Source organism: Arvicanthis niloticus, chromosome 17 (assembly GCF_011762505.2).
Source record: "Arvicanthis niloticus isolate mArvNil1 chromosome 17, mArvNil1.pat.X, whole genome shotgun sequence".
In the NCBI taxonomy this organism is placed as follows: Eukaryota; Metazoa; Chordata; class Mammalia; order Rodentia; family Muridae; genus Arvicanthis; species Arvicanthis niloticus.
In genome coordinates, this window is record NC_047674.1 from 60615631 (window position 1) to 60631472 (window position 15842).

The following is a 15842-nucleotide window of genomic DNA, read 5'->3' on the forward strand; positions in this document are numbered from 1 at the left end:
GCTTGGGGACAGGCTGATGGGCACATGAACCAAAGTCACAAGCCAATGCTCCCACTGCTCACCCAGGTCTGGCACTCACTTTCAAGGCAGTGGAGGAAAAGACAGATGTTAAGCACTGTGAGCTGAACACATGCCTAAAATTATCTCCTTTAAATTAATTAATTAATTAGTTAATTAATTAACATCTTAAACACTGTTCCCCCCTCAGCTTCCCTTCAGAGAGTCTCTTCCTTTGTCCTCTCCCCTTATCATCTGAGAGGGTGCTCCCACCCTCATAGCATGACTGAAATTGTGTCTTAAAGAAGAGACTTAAGTGGCTGAATGTCTTTTATCTGTTTTCTCCAGATAGCAACTTCATCCTGGCCAATGCCCAAGTGGCAAAGGGTTTCCCCATAGTCTACTGTTCGGATGGCTTCTGTGAACTGGCTGGGTTTGCGAGAACTGAAGTCATGCAGAAGAGTTGCAGTTGCAAGTTTTTGTTTGGGGTGGAGACCAACGAGCAACTGATGCTTCAGATAGAAAAGTCCCTGGAGGAGAAGGTAGAGTTCAAAGGAGAAATTATGTTCTACAAGAAGAACGGTGAGTTGCCTTGCTTTGTTCATTCCAGCCCAACAGTATTTCATACAATTATAGTGTTTGGTAGAAGTTTTCCAGAGAACATGGATGATGAACTTGTTTCCATCACTCATGGCATAAATCACATGGAACATTATATTAGAATTAAAACTATTCTGTGTCAGTTTATGTGCTGAATTAACTTATTAAATCATGCTACTACATCACGGTCATTTTAAAGTGTACATGTGCATAATACTTGTTAATAAGAAACTTTACTCTTGACATTAGATCATTTCCAAATGTCGTACTCTTAACAACTGCGTGACAGTCTTACTCCCTTAAAGCAGAATTCTCAGGGTTTCTTCCCAGAAAAGGAGGTTAACTTAAGAAACATCAGCATATTTTTAAAATCCCACTCTCTCCACATAGAACCTTTCTCACCACTGTCTGAAATTTTAAAGACAAACTGAGGCAGGCTTCTGCTGGGTGCACTTGTACGAGTCTCTTCTCAATGAAAGAAGACCTGGAGCTCGGCATGGCATCTCTGGTGCTAACATCCCATGTGGGTGTGGCTGTTGCTAGCTCATGGGCCCTGCAGTTGCAATGAAACTCAATGGTTATATATGGGAAGAATGCTAAGTGAGGGATTAGAAGAAGTCATCATTTCATCTTATTCACACAAGCTCATTAGTGTTCTCAGAGTATGTGAGTACCAACATAGATGATACATTTCTAGCCTTTGAGGTAGGACAGAAGTGTAAGTAAGATTTGGGACAATGACCCACTGAAAGGACTGACTTACATAATTTTTGGGTAAAAATCCCTTAAAATGAAATTATCTTCCGTCTATTATATTTTATTTTCCTTTGCCCTTCTACTATGAGCAAAATTGTCTTGACAAGAAACCATGTAGTGAATCTGTAACCTCTAATGGGATTGTGTTTTAAGGCATTAAAGAGGCAATTAAGATTTAATGAGGCCATAAAGCTAGGACCTAATCTAATATGATTCCTGTTCTTATAAGCAGTGGGAAGAGGCAACAGGGATGTTCGTGAAGCAGCGAAGGACTGTGTGAGGACACTCTAGCTGAAAACTTCTGAGTCTTGTCAGTGTTGGCATCTATCAGCAGTTTCTTGTTCTGGGAGGCTGTCCCATGGACTGTGGACATCAGCAGACATGTAGACTCCAGTGCTCAGTGTTTGAGGGCATTGAAGTCAATGTCAGGGTAAAAACAAACGAACAAACAAACAAACAGAAAATTCACCCACCTTTAGAAGACACTTGTTCTTGGAGGGTATTCCCTGATCATGTGGCTTTTGAATACATAGTCATAGTGACCTGTGGGTGAGTATCACTCTAGAACAAGATGTCCCAGTTCTTTGGCACTAGAACCATGGTTCAAACCATTGTGGGTTTTTTTTTTCCCAGTGACAATAGAGAAGGCCTACATAGCAAATATGATCAAGTGAAAGGATCCTTCTAGCTCTGTGTAATTATACCACAGTGAGTGAAAAAGAAGCCTGAGATAAAAAGAACATGGGGAAGTTACTGAGGCTATGGACTGGCAGGGGACTGATAAAGCTGCTGTCCTGTGGAACAAAGGGTAAAAGACATCCTTTGTGCAAAACACCCGCTGACTACAGACTCATCCTTCCTCCCTTCCTCCGGATGATGCCTAGTGTAGGTCACTCCAAGTCCATTTAGAGTCTTTGTTCTTATGCTTCAGAATTTCCAGTGTGCTCCTACTGAGAAAGACTTGGGCCAAGGAGAAAATTCCAGGGGAACAACAAAGAGTGGAGGACTTGGAGGTGGTGGAGGTTTAAAGTGGGAAGCACACGGTAAAGGCACTATCTAAAATATCTAAATTTTCCTGACTCCATTTTCTTAAGTATGCCTAAAGCCTTGGACAGATGTGAATGGAAATAATTCATGGCGCCAGTTTGCTTTAAGCAATCTTTTCAGGGGATTGTCTGACATTCTGAGCGACTAATTGATTTACTTATAGGTAATTGGGATTGCCATCTACACTGTGCAACTCATCATGTATCAGGGACCATTATGTGAACAGCTGTCTCTTTCTACAGCTAGAACTCTTAAAGTATGCATTGGAGACTGCCCCATCCCCAGAGCTTAGAGCCTGGAGTCTTGAGGAACATTTGTCAGTTGATAGTTCCTTAATCAATGCCTGAGCAAAGAAATAAAAATTGATTCATAGGATGGATACACGAAGCTAGGTTTGCTTTTTGGCACAAAGGGTCCTCTTTCTCTTCTTCAAGGACCTTTTCCTTCCTAAATAAACTCTGGAAATGCTTTATATCTAGCCGTGTTGGGCTACTGATTCATGACTGATCAGATGACCCACCGAGCATTTATAACTAAGTTTTGTGGCTGGTGGTGCTCCCCAGATGACCTCTGTCATGTAGGCTTTATAAATTTTGTGCTTTTTTTTCCTCCTTCATGAGGAAACTGGTCAAAGCAGTGTTTATTCTCTCACATCTTCTGTTCCAGTGTGAAAGTGTAAGTTTTGCACCCCCTCCCTCATAAATAATGAAGAATTTGAGTAAACAAGCTTGGTCAATCCTTCATGCAATCACATTTTCAAAACACATAGGGTGTGTCCTCCATCTTGAAACAAAATGAGCCTGCCTCGTAGCTTCTCTTGAGTCCCACTACAACAAAGAGAAAGGATACTTCTGTCTTCAGTCTTTGCAAAAAGCTGTTCAAACTGAGACCCTCTCTGGCTCTTCCTCAAAATCCTTTAACCCAAAGACAACAAGCTGAGTAGGGGCCACCTAGATATTTGCCTCATTCCAGCTTCTTTATTAACTTGGCAGTGATTTGTGTTTTCTGTACATTACAGAAGGTCATTCTGACTGAAGCACTCAATCCCAGCCCTTCCTGTTTATAAAAATATATCTTCTCTCTAAAGAAGCTGCCTTGCATAGATCCAATAACATTCCTTTCTTTTCCTTCCTTGGGAGAAAGGCAAGCATGGTAGCCAGAAACAGAGAATGTGTCTTAGGAAAAAGGTTTAAGAAAGAAATTAAAATTGTGCTTTGTAACTTTATCAGACTGCTTTCTTGGTATATCAGATATAACTTCAGGATTCTATTCCATGAAGTACTGAAATCTGGGTCTTAAGGATAACTAGTTCATTACTTCATTCTTGTTCTTACAAGTCCAAGAACCTGTTGTCTAAAGACTTGGCTCCTTTCAAGCACTGTGAGGAAGTTTATTTTCCATCTCTACCTGCTTTGGTGGCTCTGAGGCAATTTTTGCCATTGGTTAGCTTGAGAAACACTATCCTTACCTCTTCCCTCATCTGTTCATAGGACTTAACCAGTATGAGTACCTAACACCCATTTTCCCCTTGTAAACTTGTTTTTATATTACTTATATTTGTTCATTTGCTTATTCATTTTATCATATATATGTGCATGAGCCATGTCACACATGTGCACATCCCATGACAACTTATGGAAGTCCATTCTCTCCTTCTACCATGTGGGGCCTAGACATCCTAGAGAGCTCTGGTAGAAAGGCCCAACACTGGGCCATCTTACTGGCCCAAAGCTTCCATTTTTATAAGGACCTTACTTGCTTTGAATTATGCCCTGCTTTGAAAACTTACTTTAACTTATCTTTCTAAGGATGCCATCTCCAAATATGGTTATTTAATAGGTGTAGGAAAATGGACTTCAATAGATCCTTTTTTTAGAAGTGAGAGTATCAACCTCAGTTAAATTCACATTAGATTAGGAATTAATTCAAACACTCAAGATTGTAAATTAGTAAATAAAAAAACATCACACAGAAGCACTCTTACTTGCTAAAGAGTCTGCTTTTAAATCCCTGTGTTCTGTGATAAATTGGAGATAATACCTCTTCCCAGGGTCATTAACAAATTAGTGATGTTTTCAGTGCCTTCAATGGTATTCAAATAGCCTGTAAGACCTTCCAGCAGTGAAGTGTTGGCTTCTAATCACCTGAAGGCACAAAGTGCTACTCTCACCAAATTTCAAAACTATAAACTTCCTTGTAAGAGAAAGACTCAACTTCCTTTATTTAGAGTGTCACTGTTTCAGAACATCCACTGACTCCCGGTACCTGCCACTGATAGAACATGCCCACCTGGGTGGCTTCTAGATCTGGAGGTGGTTCCTGCACAGACCTTTCCACGTGTCAGCCCAGTTAACCTCCTGCTCAGCACATCTGCTCTAGCTGGTCAGATCCCAGCTATGTTACTATGAATAAAATCATTTTTTCTATTGTTCATAAAACATATATACATATATTCTGAAAGTAACATGTATAGACAGGCAAAGCTTTATTGTAAGGATAGTTTTCTTATCTTCTTTTTCTTCTCCCCCCTCCTCTTCCTCTACTTCCTTGTCTTTCCTTTCCCCCACTCTCTCTCTCTCTTCCTCTCTTTCTACCCCTCCCTTTTTCCTCTTCCCATCCTCTTCTCCTTTTTGAAAGTGAGTTTCACTGTATAGCCCAGGCTGACTTCAAACTCACAATTGCCCTGCTTCAGCTTCCTGATCGCTAAGATGGTAGACATACCACATCTTTCCTGTTCTTATACATTAGTCATTTGATCCTCCTATCTATCTTTTGACCTACACCTCCCCAGTTTCTCTCTCTTCAACTCTGGCAATACTTACATTGTTTCTTTGAGTATTGCTATAATAAAACACCAGACAAGAATAATACAAGGACAGAGGGTTAATTTCAGCTCACTTTGGAAGGTAGAGTCCCATGTTTGTATGCACAGAAGTTTCATTGTGCATTGGTCATGGATGGACATTAGTGCTAATTACCTGGACTGTTGAGAATCATGCTGCTGGGAAGATGAGGATGTTGCTAAATATACTAGTGGGCATGTCACTTCATTTATGTGCCTTCCCAGAAGGTGCAACGGTGGGTCATCTGACCCAGATGTAGTTCCAGCTTCTTAGGAACTGTTGCCTACTTCCCTCAATGACTTTACTTGCACCCACAGTGCACATGTCACAACAACAATCCTAACATGTGCATGAGAAGAGGTGATTTTGATTTATAATTTATGGTGATTTTGATTTATAATTTCTTCAGTGATAATTGGCTATATGGGCCCAGCTAGTGCACTATTCATTCAAATTCACTTCCCATTTTTTCAGTTAGATTATAGATCTTTTTGCCCTTGGATTATGTGATTTGTCTATAGATCTTGGATCCTAAGCCCTTACATGATGTGTGGCTTTCAAACAACTTTCACAGCCTGGAGGGTGCCTGCTTTCTTTCTCTGTGGTTGGTTTTTTTTTTTCCCTCACTTTTACTTTGCTTTAAGCTATAATATTGAGGCCTGGATTTTTGTGTGCATTACTGTAAAATTTATGGTTTCAAATCTTATATCTGTTATACCTGGCTTTTTAGTCATGGGAGTTGATATTTTTTTCTATGAGTAAATTTTTGTAATATAACAATCAACTTCATTCTTTTGCATATAGAAATTCAGGTTCCTCGTCTTCATGTATTGAGCAGACTGTCACTCAAGCCTTTTTCTGCTTGATGACTTTGTTGAAAATTGGTTGGTTACACATGTGGCTTTACGTCCAGCCTCTGCATTTCTTCTGACCTACTTTGTGTCTCTTTTCATGACAGCATCATATTGCTTTGTATGCTATGGCTTTACAATATAGCATCAAGCCAAGTGGAGTGATATCCCCAACATTCCAACATTATTGGGGTTTGTTCCTCATAAAGACCTTAACAGTTTTAGCTCTTTCATGTTTCTTTCTAAATTTTAAGAAAAGGCTTTAGAGAATGTCATTGTGATGCCTATTGTAATTATGTCAGATGTAGATATTGCATTTCAAAAAATGGATACCTCAACCATGTCGATTCTCCATTGTTTGCATTGGCTTGTGTCCTCTTTACCTTCTTTTATCAATGTCTCAAAGTTGTCAGTACACAGCTCTCTTCTATTTCATTACTTTCCTTCCTCTGACACTAGGCTTATGCATAAGACTGTTGAGTGAGTTTTATGCTCCATTATTCAATGTGAAGATGTGACAGGTTTCTAGAATATTTTTTACACCCTGTAGGTATTTTAAACTTGGAGTTCAATATAGAAAAGTAGGAAAAATGGGGTTTCAGAATGTCAAATTATTCTCAATGTTAACATTTTAAGTGTACAGTATGTGTAGTTTGACTACTGAGAGATGGGTTCATACCTAGTATTGCACAGAGCAAAGTGTACTGTGTTCATCTGCTCATGTTATGAATCACAAGAATGCATATTTTATGGAAAAGCATAGTTTTTGCAATGTACCTGATGTGACTGTTAGAGTTCCCAGCCTGATCATAATTTGTAGTTAAGTTAGAATACCTCATTGAGATATTAGTAAGGCAAGCCATCTGGGAATCTCCAATAAGAGATTGAGAAACTAGTCCCAAGACAGAAAACAAAGGATGGTGTATTCTAAGAATGAGGAACCTCAGGAGGAAACATGTCTTCTGAGCAAGAGAAGATGGTTTTCCCACCAGAACCAGGACAAAGAAGAAGGCAGTCTAATTGTGACAATCACTAGAACAAGGTCACTCACTGGTCTAGGTGGGCCTGTGGCATCACAAATCAGAGCATCCAGGGCAACCCCAGGACAATGTGCTTATATGCAAACATGCCTAGAACCAAGCAGACTATACTGTGCAGATTAAATTTTTGTTGAAATTTAAAAGTGTTTGTGGTGGTCTTCAAAGAGTTGCCTTCCTCCCCTCCAAAAAAAACCTGTGAAAATTAATATTTTGAAAGCTATTTTCTGTAAAAGGGTTACAGCTCTCAAACTGATTAAGGCAAAAAGACATCTATGCAGTGCCCCAGGTATCTAGTGCTTTATAATATGCCATTTGCAACTTGGTTGCTTTAAATATCTCTCATCTTGTCTTGCAATCTTGTGAGTCAACACTTTGGGCTGGTTTGGGCAGTTGCTTTTCCTGTGTAGGAGAGGTGTTACTCTCTAGGGGTCTTGATTAGGTTCATTTTCTCTGCCAGTTAAAGAGTTAAAAGATGGAAAACTCTCAAGCATAATAAATGGAGCAGGGGGAATCTCAGAAGCTACAGTCAGTGAAGAAAAGCTGTTATTAGCAGAGAAGAAACACACAGAGCAGAGGGGGAACCTAGGAGCCTCCAATATAGTCTCTTCTTAAATGTAGGTCTTTGAGGTGACTTTATCTCCTAATTTAATGTTTACAGTTTGAACAAAGATAGGGAATCATCATAAGCCTACACCTTAGGGGTAGTCATGAGCAGGTCTTGAACTTGTTGGACAGGTCCATCTGCAGAGTCAGAGAGGTCCTACTTTTGGGAGAAAATGCCTGTTATGTCTTTATGACTTAGTCTCCAGTCAAAGTGTAAGAATAAAGGTTTGAGTTTGCCAACTTTATGATGCATGTTTGGCCCTAATAGCCATCAGTATCTTATCCAGTATCTACCCATCTGACAACTAGGTTTTCAGATTAGCTATGTGAAATGCCATTGAGTAAAGTAGTTCTGGGCCCTGCAAATCAGCTCCCTCAAGTGCAAACATAAAGTTTTTTATGTTTTGGGTTAATATTCTTATCCTGTAGGTTTTTGTTTTTGACATTCATTGGACCTCGTTCTATTAGTAACCCTAAGCTTCTAACTTGCTTTGATGTCTTAAGTACTGAGACTATGAGACTATACCATCATTCCTGACTAGCTAAAATTTTTGAAATGATTTTCAGTGTAACTTTTCAGTCTTGATGGGGAGTTACTGTTTTTATATTCTCTCTTATGTCTTTTATATTCAAGAGGTGAATTTTAGAAATGCGAATACGGGAAACTTCAAAGGGTTTATATCAGGATGAAAAAGTTCAGAGGGCACACATATATGAGACCACATATATATGTAGGAATTATTATAGGGTAAAAAGCCCAACCTCAGTTTCAGGGCTTACAATCCCATCAACTCTGAACTTGAAATCATAACAAACCCTGAGCTTTCCCCAAGCACAGGACTTGAAATCTCACCAAAACCCATATTGGAAAACATCCTGCCTCTCAAGAAACCATATATAAGCCTGCCTCTGCTTCTGAGTTTCCCTCAATAAATCTCTAATGTGAGGTTTGCTGTGCTTTGTGCCTTTGTTGTATTTCGTGCCAGATAACTTTCCCCTCCAAGCTGTAACACTTTCATTGGCATCTTGACTGGATAGGCTTTCCTGATGCCTGTGCTTCCCCTCAGGGTATGAGCTGCACTGGGACCCTATCCCTTTTCCAGCCCACATGCAACAGACTCATCTTTCCCATCTACTGTGGGTAGGGTGGCTGGGAATGCTGAAAGTTCCTCCAGGTGGGAAGTTAGGCATGGAGTCTGTGGCTACAGTGGCTCATTAAAGGCCTTCTCCGAATTTCCTCATGGCATGGCCCCAATGACACGAGAAAGTCCTTGGGTTTCCTAAATGGCTTTATTGGCATGACAGATGATGCTTGAATCTGGATGTGCACCCTCATGAAACTCAGGGCAGACCTGAGTTAAATAGGGAGGGAGAGAGGGGGGAGGGGCTGGGGAAGAATGCTTAATTGGCTCCGCCCTCTGGCCAGCAGGCATTTCATTAGTATGTAAATCTCTCTAGGACCTGAGGCCTGTAGTCACCACGCCCTCTACCTGTGCTCTTAGGGTGGGGCTGCATTGCCCTGAACCTGACTGAACAGTGCAGATCAGTGGAGTTCCATACCAAGTGTTAGGAGCCTGGATTCTGGGAGCTTAGTGAAATAGATGCCCATCGCTTGCAGGCAATGGACACCTGTTGGGTCTCCAGGCTTTCCAGCCAGTGCGTTGACCAAAACCAAGACCTCTTTCACAGCTGTACAATCCATCAGTGATAATTGTTAAGTTCCCCAAATGGGCACCATTACCCCAGCCACAGTACTTAAGGCCACTGGCCCTCTTCACCTGACCAAGTCACCCATCCTTGAAGCTGCAATCCAGTTTTTTTAGGCTCAAGGTGGCTTTTATACCCTTTTCCTAATCTATCCTCACAATCTGTCTTTGGACTTGCCCATATTCTTCCTTGATTTCTGGCCTCTACAAATTCCACAATTATTCTAGGCCCTTTTTGATTTTTTTAACACGGTTTCTGAATTGTTCTCATATATAAGACTCCCCCAACCACATCTAGATATATTTTCCAATTCATTCCACTTTGAGATGCCTTTTAAAAAGCCTCCAGCCTCTACAGCTGGCACCTGACTGGAAGATCCATAAACTTATTTGTTTTTGCAATCAAATTTGGCCTCAATATCCCTCAGCTAATCAATCCAAAGGGATGACTAATGGTACCCTACATCCTAATACTATTGAGGACCTTTACAAATACTGTGAGCAATAAGGAAAATGGAAAGGGGTTTCCCATTTCCAACATTTAAGTTCTCCCTCCTTTCACTCCACCCCCTGTTGGCTTTAGTCTGGTCCCAATATATTACATAATTGTCTGGTATTTTAAGTACAGTTGATGGCTCCATGGATCTGTAAACTTGTTGTAAAGTGAGATCTGCTCTGAGACCTAGCAGGATGAGGGGAAAGCAATGGAGTAGTCCAGATGCAGCACGTACACACTGTACACACTCCTCGGTGGCCGGTGCCTCTCTCAGCTTCTTCCTGTAGTGTCCTCTCACTATGGACAGGACTCGGAAATTTCCAATCTCCAAGCCTTCTTTGCTTTCAGCTTACTAGATTCAGTTTCATAGGATTTGTTTGCCTTTTATGTATGAGTGGCATCAGAGTGATGTTTTATGCTATCCCATTTCAACTAGAAGCTGGCTCTGGAGTTTGGGTATGGCTCTCCCTCCTAGAGCTCCAAGCTTACTTGTTTATAGGTTTACTCCAAAATCTCTGTTCCATATTAGATGAACATCCTGACTATGTGAGAGAGAAAGGAGAATAAAGTAGGACAGAATGACAGACTATGTCCAGTGGGGATTATCACTACTCTTTTCACACTCTTTTTGATTTGGGTTTAACCCTCCAAAACTTTTGTTAAGGTAAGAAGACTCATCTCAGGATTTGTAAGACTATTGTGTAAACTTTCTGGACATTGAATTTATAAGTATATTTGGTATGGTTAAAAAAATCTGTAAAATCTGTAACAAAATGTTTAATTTAAAACTTGAAATTACAAAGGAAAGGGGGATGGGCTGGGGGCAAGGGCCGTTGTAGAGAAGAGACCAGGAAGGGGTTGTAGAGAAGAGACCAGGAAGGGGGATAACATTTAAAATGTAAACAAATAATATGATTAATAAAAAATAAAAATTAAAATAGAGTTGATAGTTGAAAATTAATACATAGGCAATCTTAAAGAAAATATATGATTTGTTGACACCTTGGCTGCTGTACGCATGTCAAGATGGAGGCAGCCACATGGCTGACAGCCATCTTTGCTAGACTAGGAAAGGATGGATTTTACCATGTGACTTCATTCTTATCTTGATTAAAAATGACCACGTGGTATAAACCAACCAAGGGGGAAAAAAACTTCCTCCTAGCTATAAAGCCCACACTTCATGATTTCTCCACTATTTCTGATCATGCTAAGGAGATTCCCCCTTATTGTCCTCAACTCACTGTCCTTTCCCTCTCTGTTCTCCTAATCTCCTTCTTCAGCAATAGCTACCAAAATCAACTCTCAGGCACACACTTTCTACTAACCAGCAGCCCTTAGTTCTGCTATACCTGTTTTGCCATGGGACTCTCTTTTTCTCCTCTTACCTGGCCTCAGTTGGCCATTGTTCCCCTGTTGTGGTAGGTTGCCAGGATAGACTGATTGGGAAGGTCATCAAGCATTCTCAAATGAATTATGGTCCTCTACTGCTAATTCTTCTACCTGTATTAAAGAATTTCAATATACAATCTTTCCATGACATTTATCTGTCCTTCTCCCCAGTCTTTCCATGACTTTTAATGGTATTTCCATGACCTTTTTCCTAAGGAACACAGGTGAGTCTAGGACCAGGCTAGGAAAATAGACCCATATTTGTCACCTTGTACAAAGCTGAGGTACAAGTGGAACAAGAACCTCAACATAAAACCTAATACACTAAATCTAATAGAAGAGAAAGTGGGAAAGAACTTTGAACTCATTGGCACAGGAAAAAATTTTCTAAACAGAATTCCAATGGCTCATGCTCTAAGATCAAGAATTGGTAAGTGGGACCTCATGAAACTGGAAAGCTTCTGTAAGAAAAAAAAGACATAGCCAATAAGACAAATAGGCAACCTACAGATTTGGGAAAAATCTTCACTTTACTAACCCCACATCCGATAGAGGGGTAATATCCAACGTATATAGAACAAAATATATAGAATTTAAGAAGCTAACCACCAAAAAAAAAAAAAAAAAAAAAAAAAAAAACAAAAAACAAAAAAACAATCCAATAAAAAAATGGGTATAGAACCTAATCAAAAATTCACAACAGAGGAATCTCGAATGGCTGAGAAGCACCTAAGAAATGTTCAAAGTTCTTAGTAATCAGAAAAATGCAAATCAAAACAACCCTGAAATTTTACCTTACACCAATCAGAATGGCTAAGATCAAAACGTATGTTGTTGAGGATGTGGAGAAAGAGGAACACCCCTCCATTGCCGGTGAGATTGTAAACTGGTTCAACCACTCTGGAAATCAATCTGGAGGTTCCTCTGAAAATTGGAAATAGATCTACCTGAAGACCCAGCAATACCACTCTTGGAAATATACCCAAAAGATGCCCCACCATGCCACCAGGGCACATGTCCCACTATGTTCATAGGAGCCTTGTTTGTAATAGCCAGAATCTGGAAGCAACCCAGATGTCCCACAACAGAAGAATGGATACAGAGAATGTGGTTCATTTACACAGTGGAATACTAATCAGCTATTAAGAATGAGGACATCCTGAGTTTTGTAGCAAATGAATGGAACTAGAAAATATTATCCTGAGTGCAGTAACTCAGACCAGAAAGGACACGCTTGTTATATACTCACTAATAAGTGGATATTAGCCAATAAAAATTACAGAATACCCAAGATACACTCCATAGAACTCAAAAAGGTCAACAAGCTGTAGGGCCAAAGTGAGGACACCTCATTCTTGGGAGGGAGAGAAGGCAATCATAAGTGAGGAGGGAGGCAGGGACTAGGGAGGGAAAATGGATAGAAAGGGAGTGAAGAGGAGAACTTAATCTGGTATTGGGTGAGGGAAAAGAACTGAAGCCTTGAGGGCCAGCAGAAAGAATGGAATCTGGCAACCTTGGGAGGTAGGAGGTTGGGGTGGACCTTCCAGAATGCACCAGAGACCTAGGAGGTGAGATACTCTCAGGACTCAAAGGAAGGGACCTTAGATGAAATGTCCAACAGTAGAGAGAGTGAAGTTATAGAACCCAACTCCAACAGGAAGACAGGGCATCAAGTAAGGAAGAGAGTTGCCATCCCACAGTCAAAATCTGACCCATAATTCTTCCTGTCTGAAAGAACTGTAGGGATGGAAATGGAGAGGAGCCTGAGAAAAAGAAGTTTCAGTGACAGGCCCACAGTGGGATCCAGCTCAAGGGGAGGTCCCAAGGCCTGACACTATTACTGAGACTATGGTGCACTCACAAAATGGGACCTATTAGGACTGTCCTCCAAAAGACCCAATGAGCAGCTTAAAGAGTCAGATGCAGATATGTGCACACAACCAATAAATAGAAGCTGTTGACCCCTGTGGTTAAATTAGGGAATAGCTGGAAGAAGCTGAGGAGGAGGAGGGTGACCCTCTAGGAGGAGCAGCAGTCTCAATTAACCTAGACTCCTGAGATCTCTCAAACACTGGACCACCAACCAGGCAGAATATACCAGCTGATGTGAGGCCCCCAACACATATACAGCAGAGGACTGTTGGGTCTTGGTTTAGACAGAGAAGATGCAATTAACCCTCAAGAGACTCGAGGCTCCAGGGAATTTAGAAGTCTGACAGGGTGGGGGTTGGGGACATCCTTGTGGAGACAGGGAGGTCGGGAGGAGGTATGGGATGTGGAACAGTCAGAGGATGGACCAGGAAGTGGATAAAATTTGGAGTTAAAAATAAATGAATGAATAAATAAATAAATAAATAAATAAACAAATAAATAAATAATAAGATCTACTATCAGTCTTCCTTCCAGATAATCCATGACCTCCAACCAGTAGCACAGATGATTCTCATTTCCAGGGCCAAATAGACTCACAAGCTGCCATGGAGCTTACACAATCAGCCATGATTACATCTACTGACAGTGGAGAAGGGTAGCCTTTGTCTCTTCCTCAGGGTGGAATGTTGCTTCTATGTTAACTGATGGGATATAGTGAAAGACAAGATTCAACATCTCCAGATAGATCTCCAAAAGTATAATGAACAGCTTGATGTCACTGGTCAATGGATTGTTGACCTTTAAATGTGGAACGGGATTCTGCCTTTCTTAACCCACTTTCTCCTCCTTTATACCTTGTCTCATAAATTTCTTGTCCATATTTCTTGAACATCAGATCCAAAATATTTCTAGCCATATCTTTAATCAGTTGCTATTACAAGATTATTAGCCTGTCACTATGAAACCAGAGGCCTACAACACTCAATTATACCCTAACGGTTAAGACCAAGCTTGCCTCATGGACCTCTGACCTTGACAACCCCATACACCAGGAAGTTGTTTAATGATAATAATGTTTCTTTTATTCTAGAGTCCTGGTTGTTTATCACTGATAAGCATAAAGGGTGGGGAACATTTAGGGTAATAAACTCAAACTGTTCTGGGGTTTGAATCCCCACCAATCCCTGAGCTCACCCCAAGATCAGGTCTTGAAATTCCCCAATTCCTACCCTGGAAATCTCCATTCATGTAAAACTCAGCACTCAAGAAACCTACATAAGCTTGCCCTCCTCACTTTGGTGCCTCTTTCCCAAGCAGAGGCAGCCATCTACCTGTTATTTTGTTTTGTTTTGTTTTGTTTTGTTCTGTTCTGTTTTGTTAGTCTCTTGTGTAAGGTTTTGTGTGTGTGTGCTGTGATCTTGTGATATTTCTTGGATCCCGTCTGCCAGGCTACCTTTTTCCTCAGAGCTGTGTTACTTACAATTGTGAGGAGAGGGGCCTTGCAAATTCTCTTCCTGCTTCTGTTTATTCAACCTCTGTATTTGTAAATTAGATGACTTTCCATGTCCACTCAGACATCTGAACAAACCACTTGATTAAAGGCTACTTTTTCCTCTATGGCGCTGCCTAAGGCTACAGTATTTGGACAATGAGCAGGGAGTCACTTGTCATTCCAGTTACTGGAGTATTCACTGCTGACCTTGAGATGATTACAACACAAGGTGTCTGAGTAGATGAGGCTAAAGACCATTCACCAGGACATGGTGGCCTTGCCACCTGCAGCTGATACTTAGCTGTGACTGTGAGGGCTTATGATCCCAGCACAGTGTTCTTCACAGTCACCCTTAGCACTTCCTGGGTTAGCACAGAGGGCTTCATAAAAGAGCATCAATAATTGTTCAGTGTGGCCAAGTTCCTCAACCTCTCCTCAACATTCCAAACCTAATCCCACTAGCACCCCATTTCATAGTATGGTTCTCCCAGAAACAAAGTGAAGGGCTGAGATCCAGGTCTCAGCTATCTGGTTTTTATTCTTGGAGATGGAGACACTCATTACTCCACCACTAGGAACTCAGAAGGAGCTGTAACTAGTAAGAGTATGCAAGAATGGCCAACGCTAAAGGAGTTCCTGTAAACAGAGACCCTTACTTGTTGAGAGGCTCTGTCTCTGTAGTAGGAAGGAATATGTTTAACTTGAAGGCTCAAGCCCTGACAAAGGTCTTCCTGCCACATTTACCATGTCTAGTCTGCAGATTAGCTCAGAAACCATCTACAAAGCAAATGGGCACCTAGAACCAAGGTAGTTCAGGGCGGCATCTCAGCTTTCAGTCACTCAGTGATTTACCGCCTGCTAAGCAATTCTTATTTGTACTTCAGCTTATTGCCTCAGAAACTGAGATGTGTTGCTGCCATCCTAGGTGTCTGATGAAGAACTGAAGGAGAGGAGCCTAGGCATATATTAACATAAATATATACAATCTGCATGGCCCACCACAAAATTTAAGTGTAGACCCCTTTGTTCATGGATTACTAAAAGTTTTAAAGACAAGAGAAGATCAAGCAGAAGCATGGCTCCTTCTGAGAGTGGGGCCTTTGTGACTGCACATGTTTACAGGTCCATGATAATAGCTCTGAGTAAA

General features: G+C 40.9%; 1 protein-coding gene across 1 annotated transcript in view; it reads left to right on the top strand.

Moving 5' to 3' along the window:
- The window catches only part of Kcnh8 (potassium voltage-gated channel subfamily H member 8), a 344000-nt gene that overhangs the window by 113887 nt on the left and 214271 nt on the right, over window positions 1-15842 (top strand). Inside the window, exon 2 of the mRNA XM_076914649.1 lies at window positions 346-579. Within this exon, the coding sequence (XP_076770764.1) occupies window positions 346-579 (234 nt within the window). The remainder of the gene's footprint in view (window positions 1-345; window positions 580-15842) is intronic.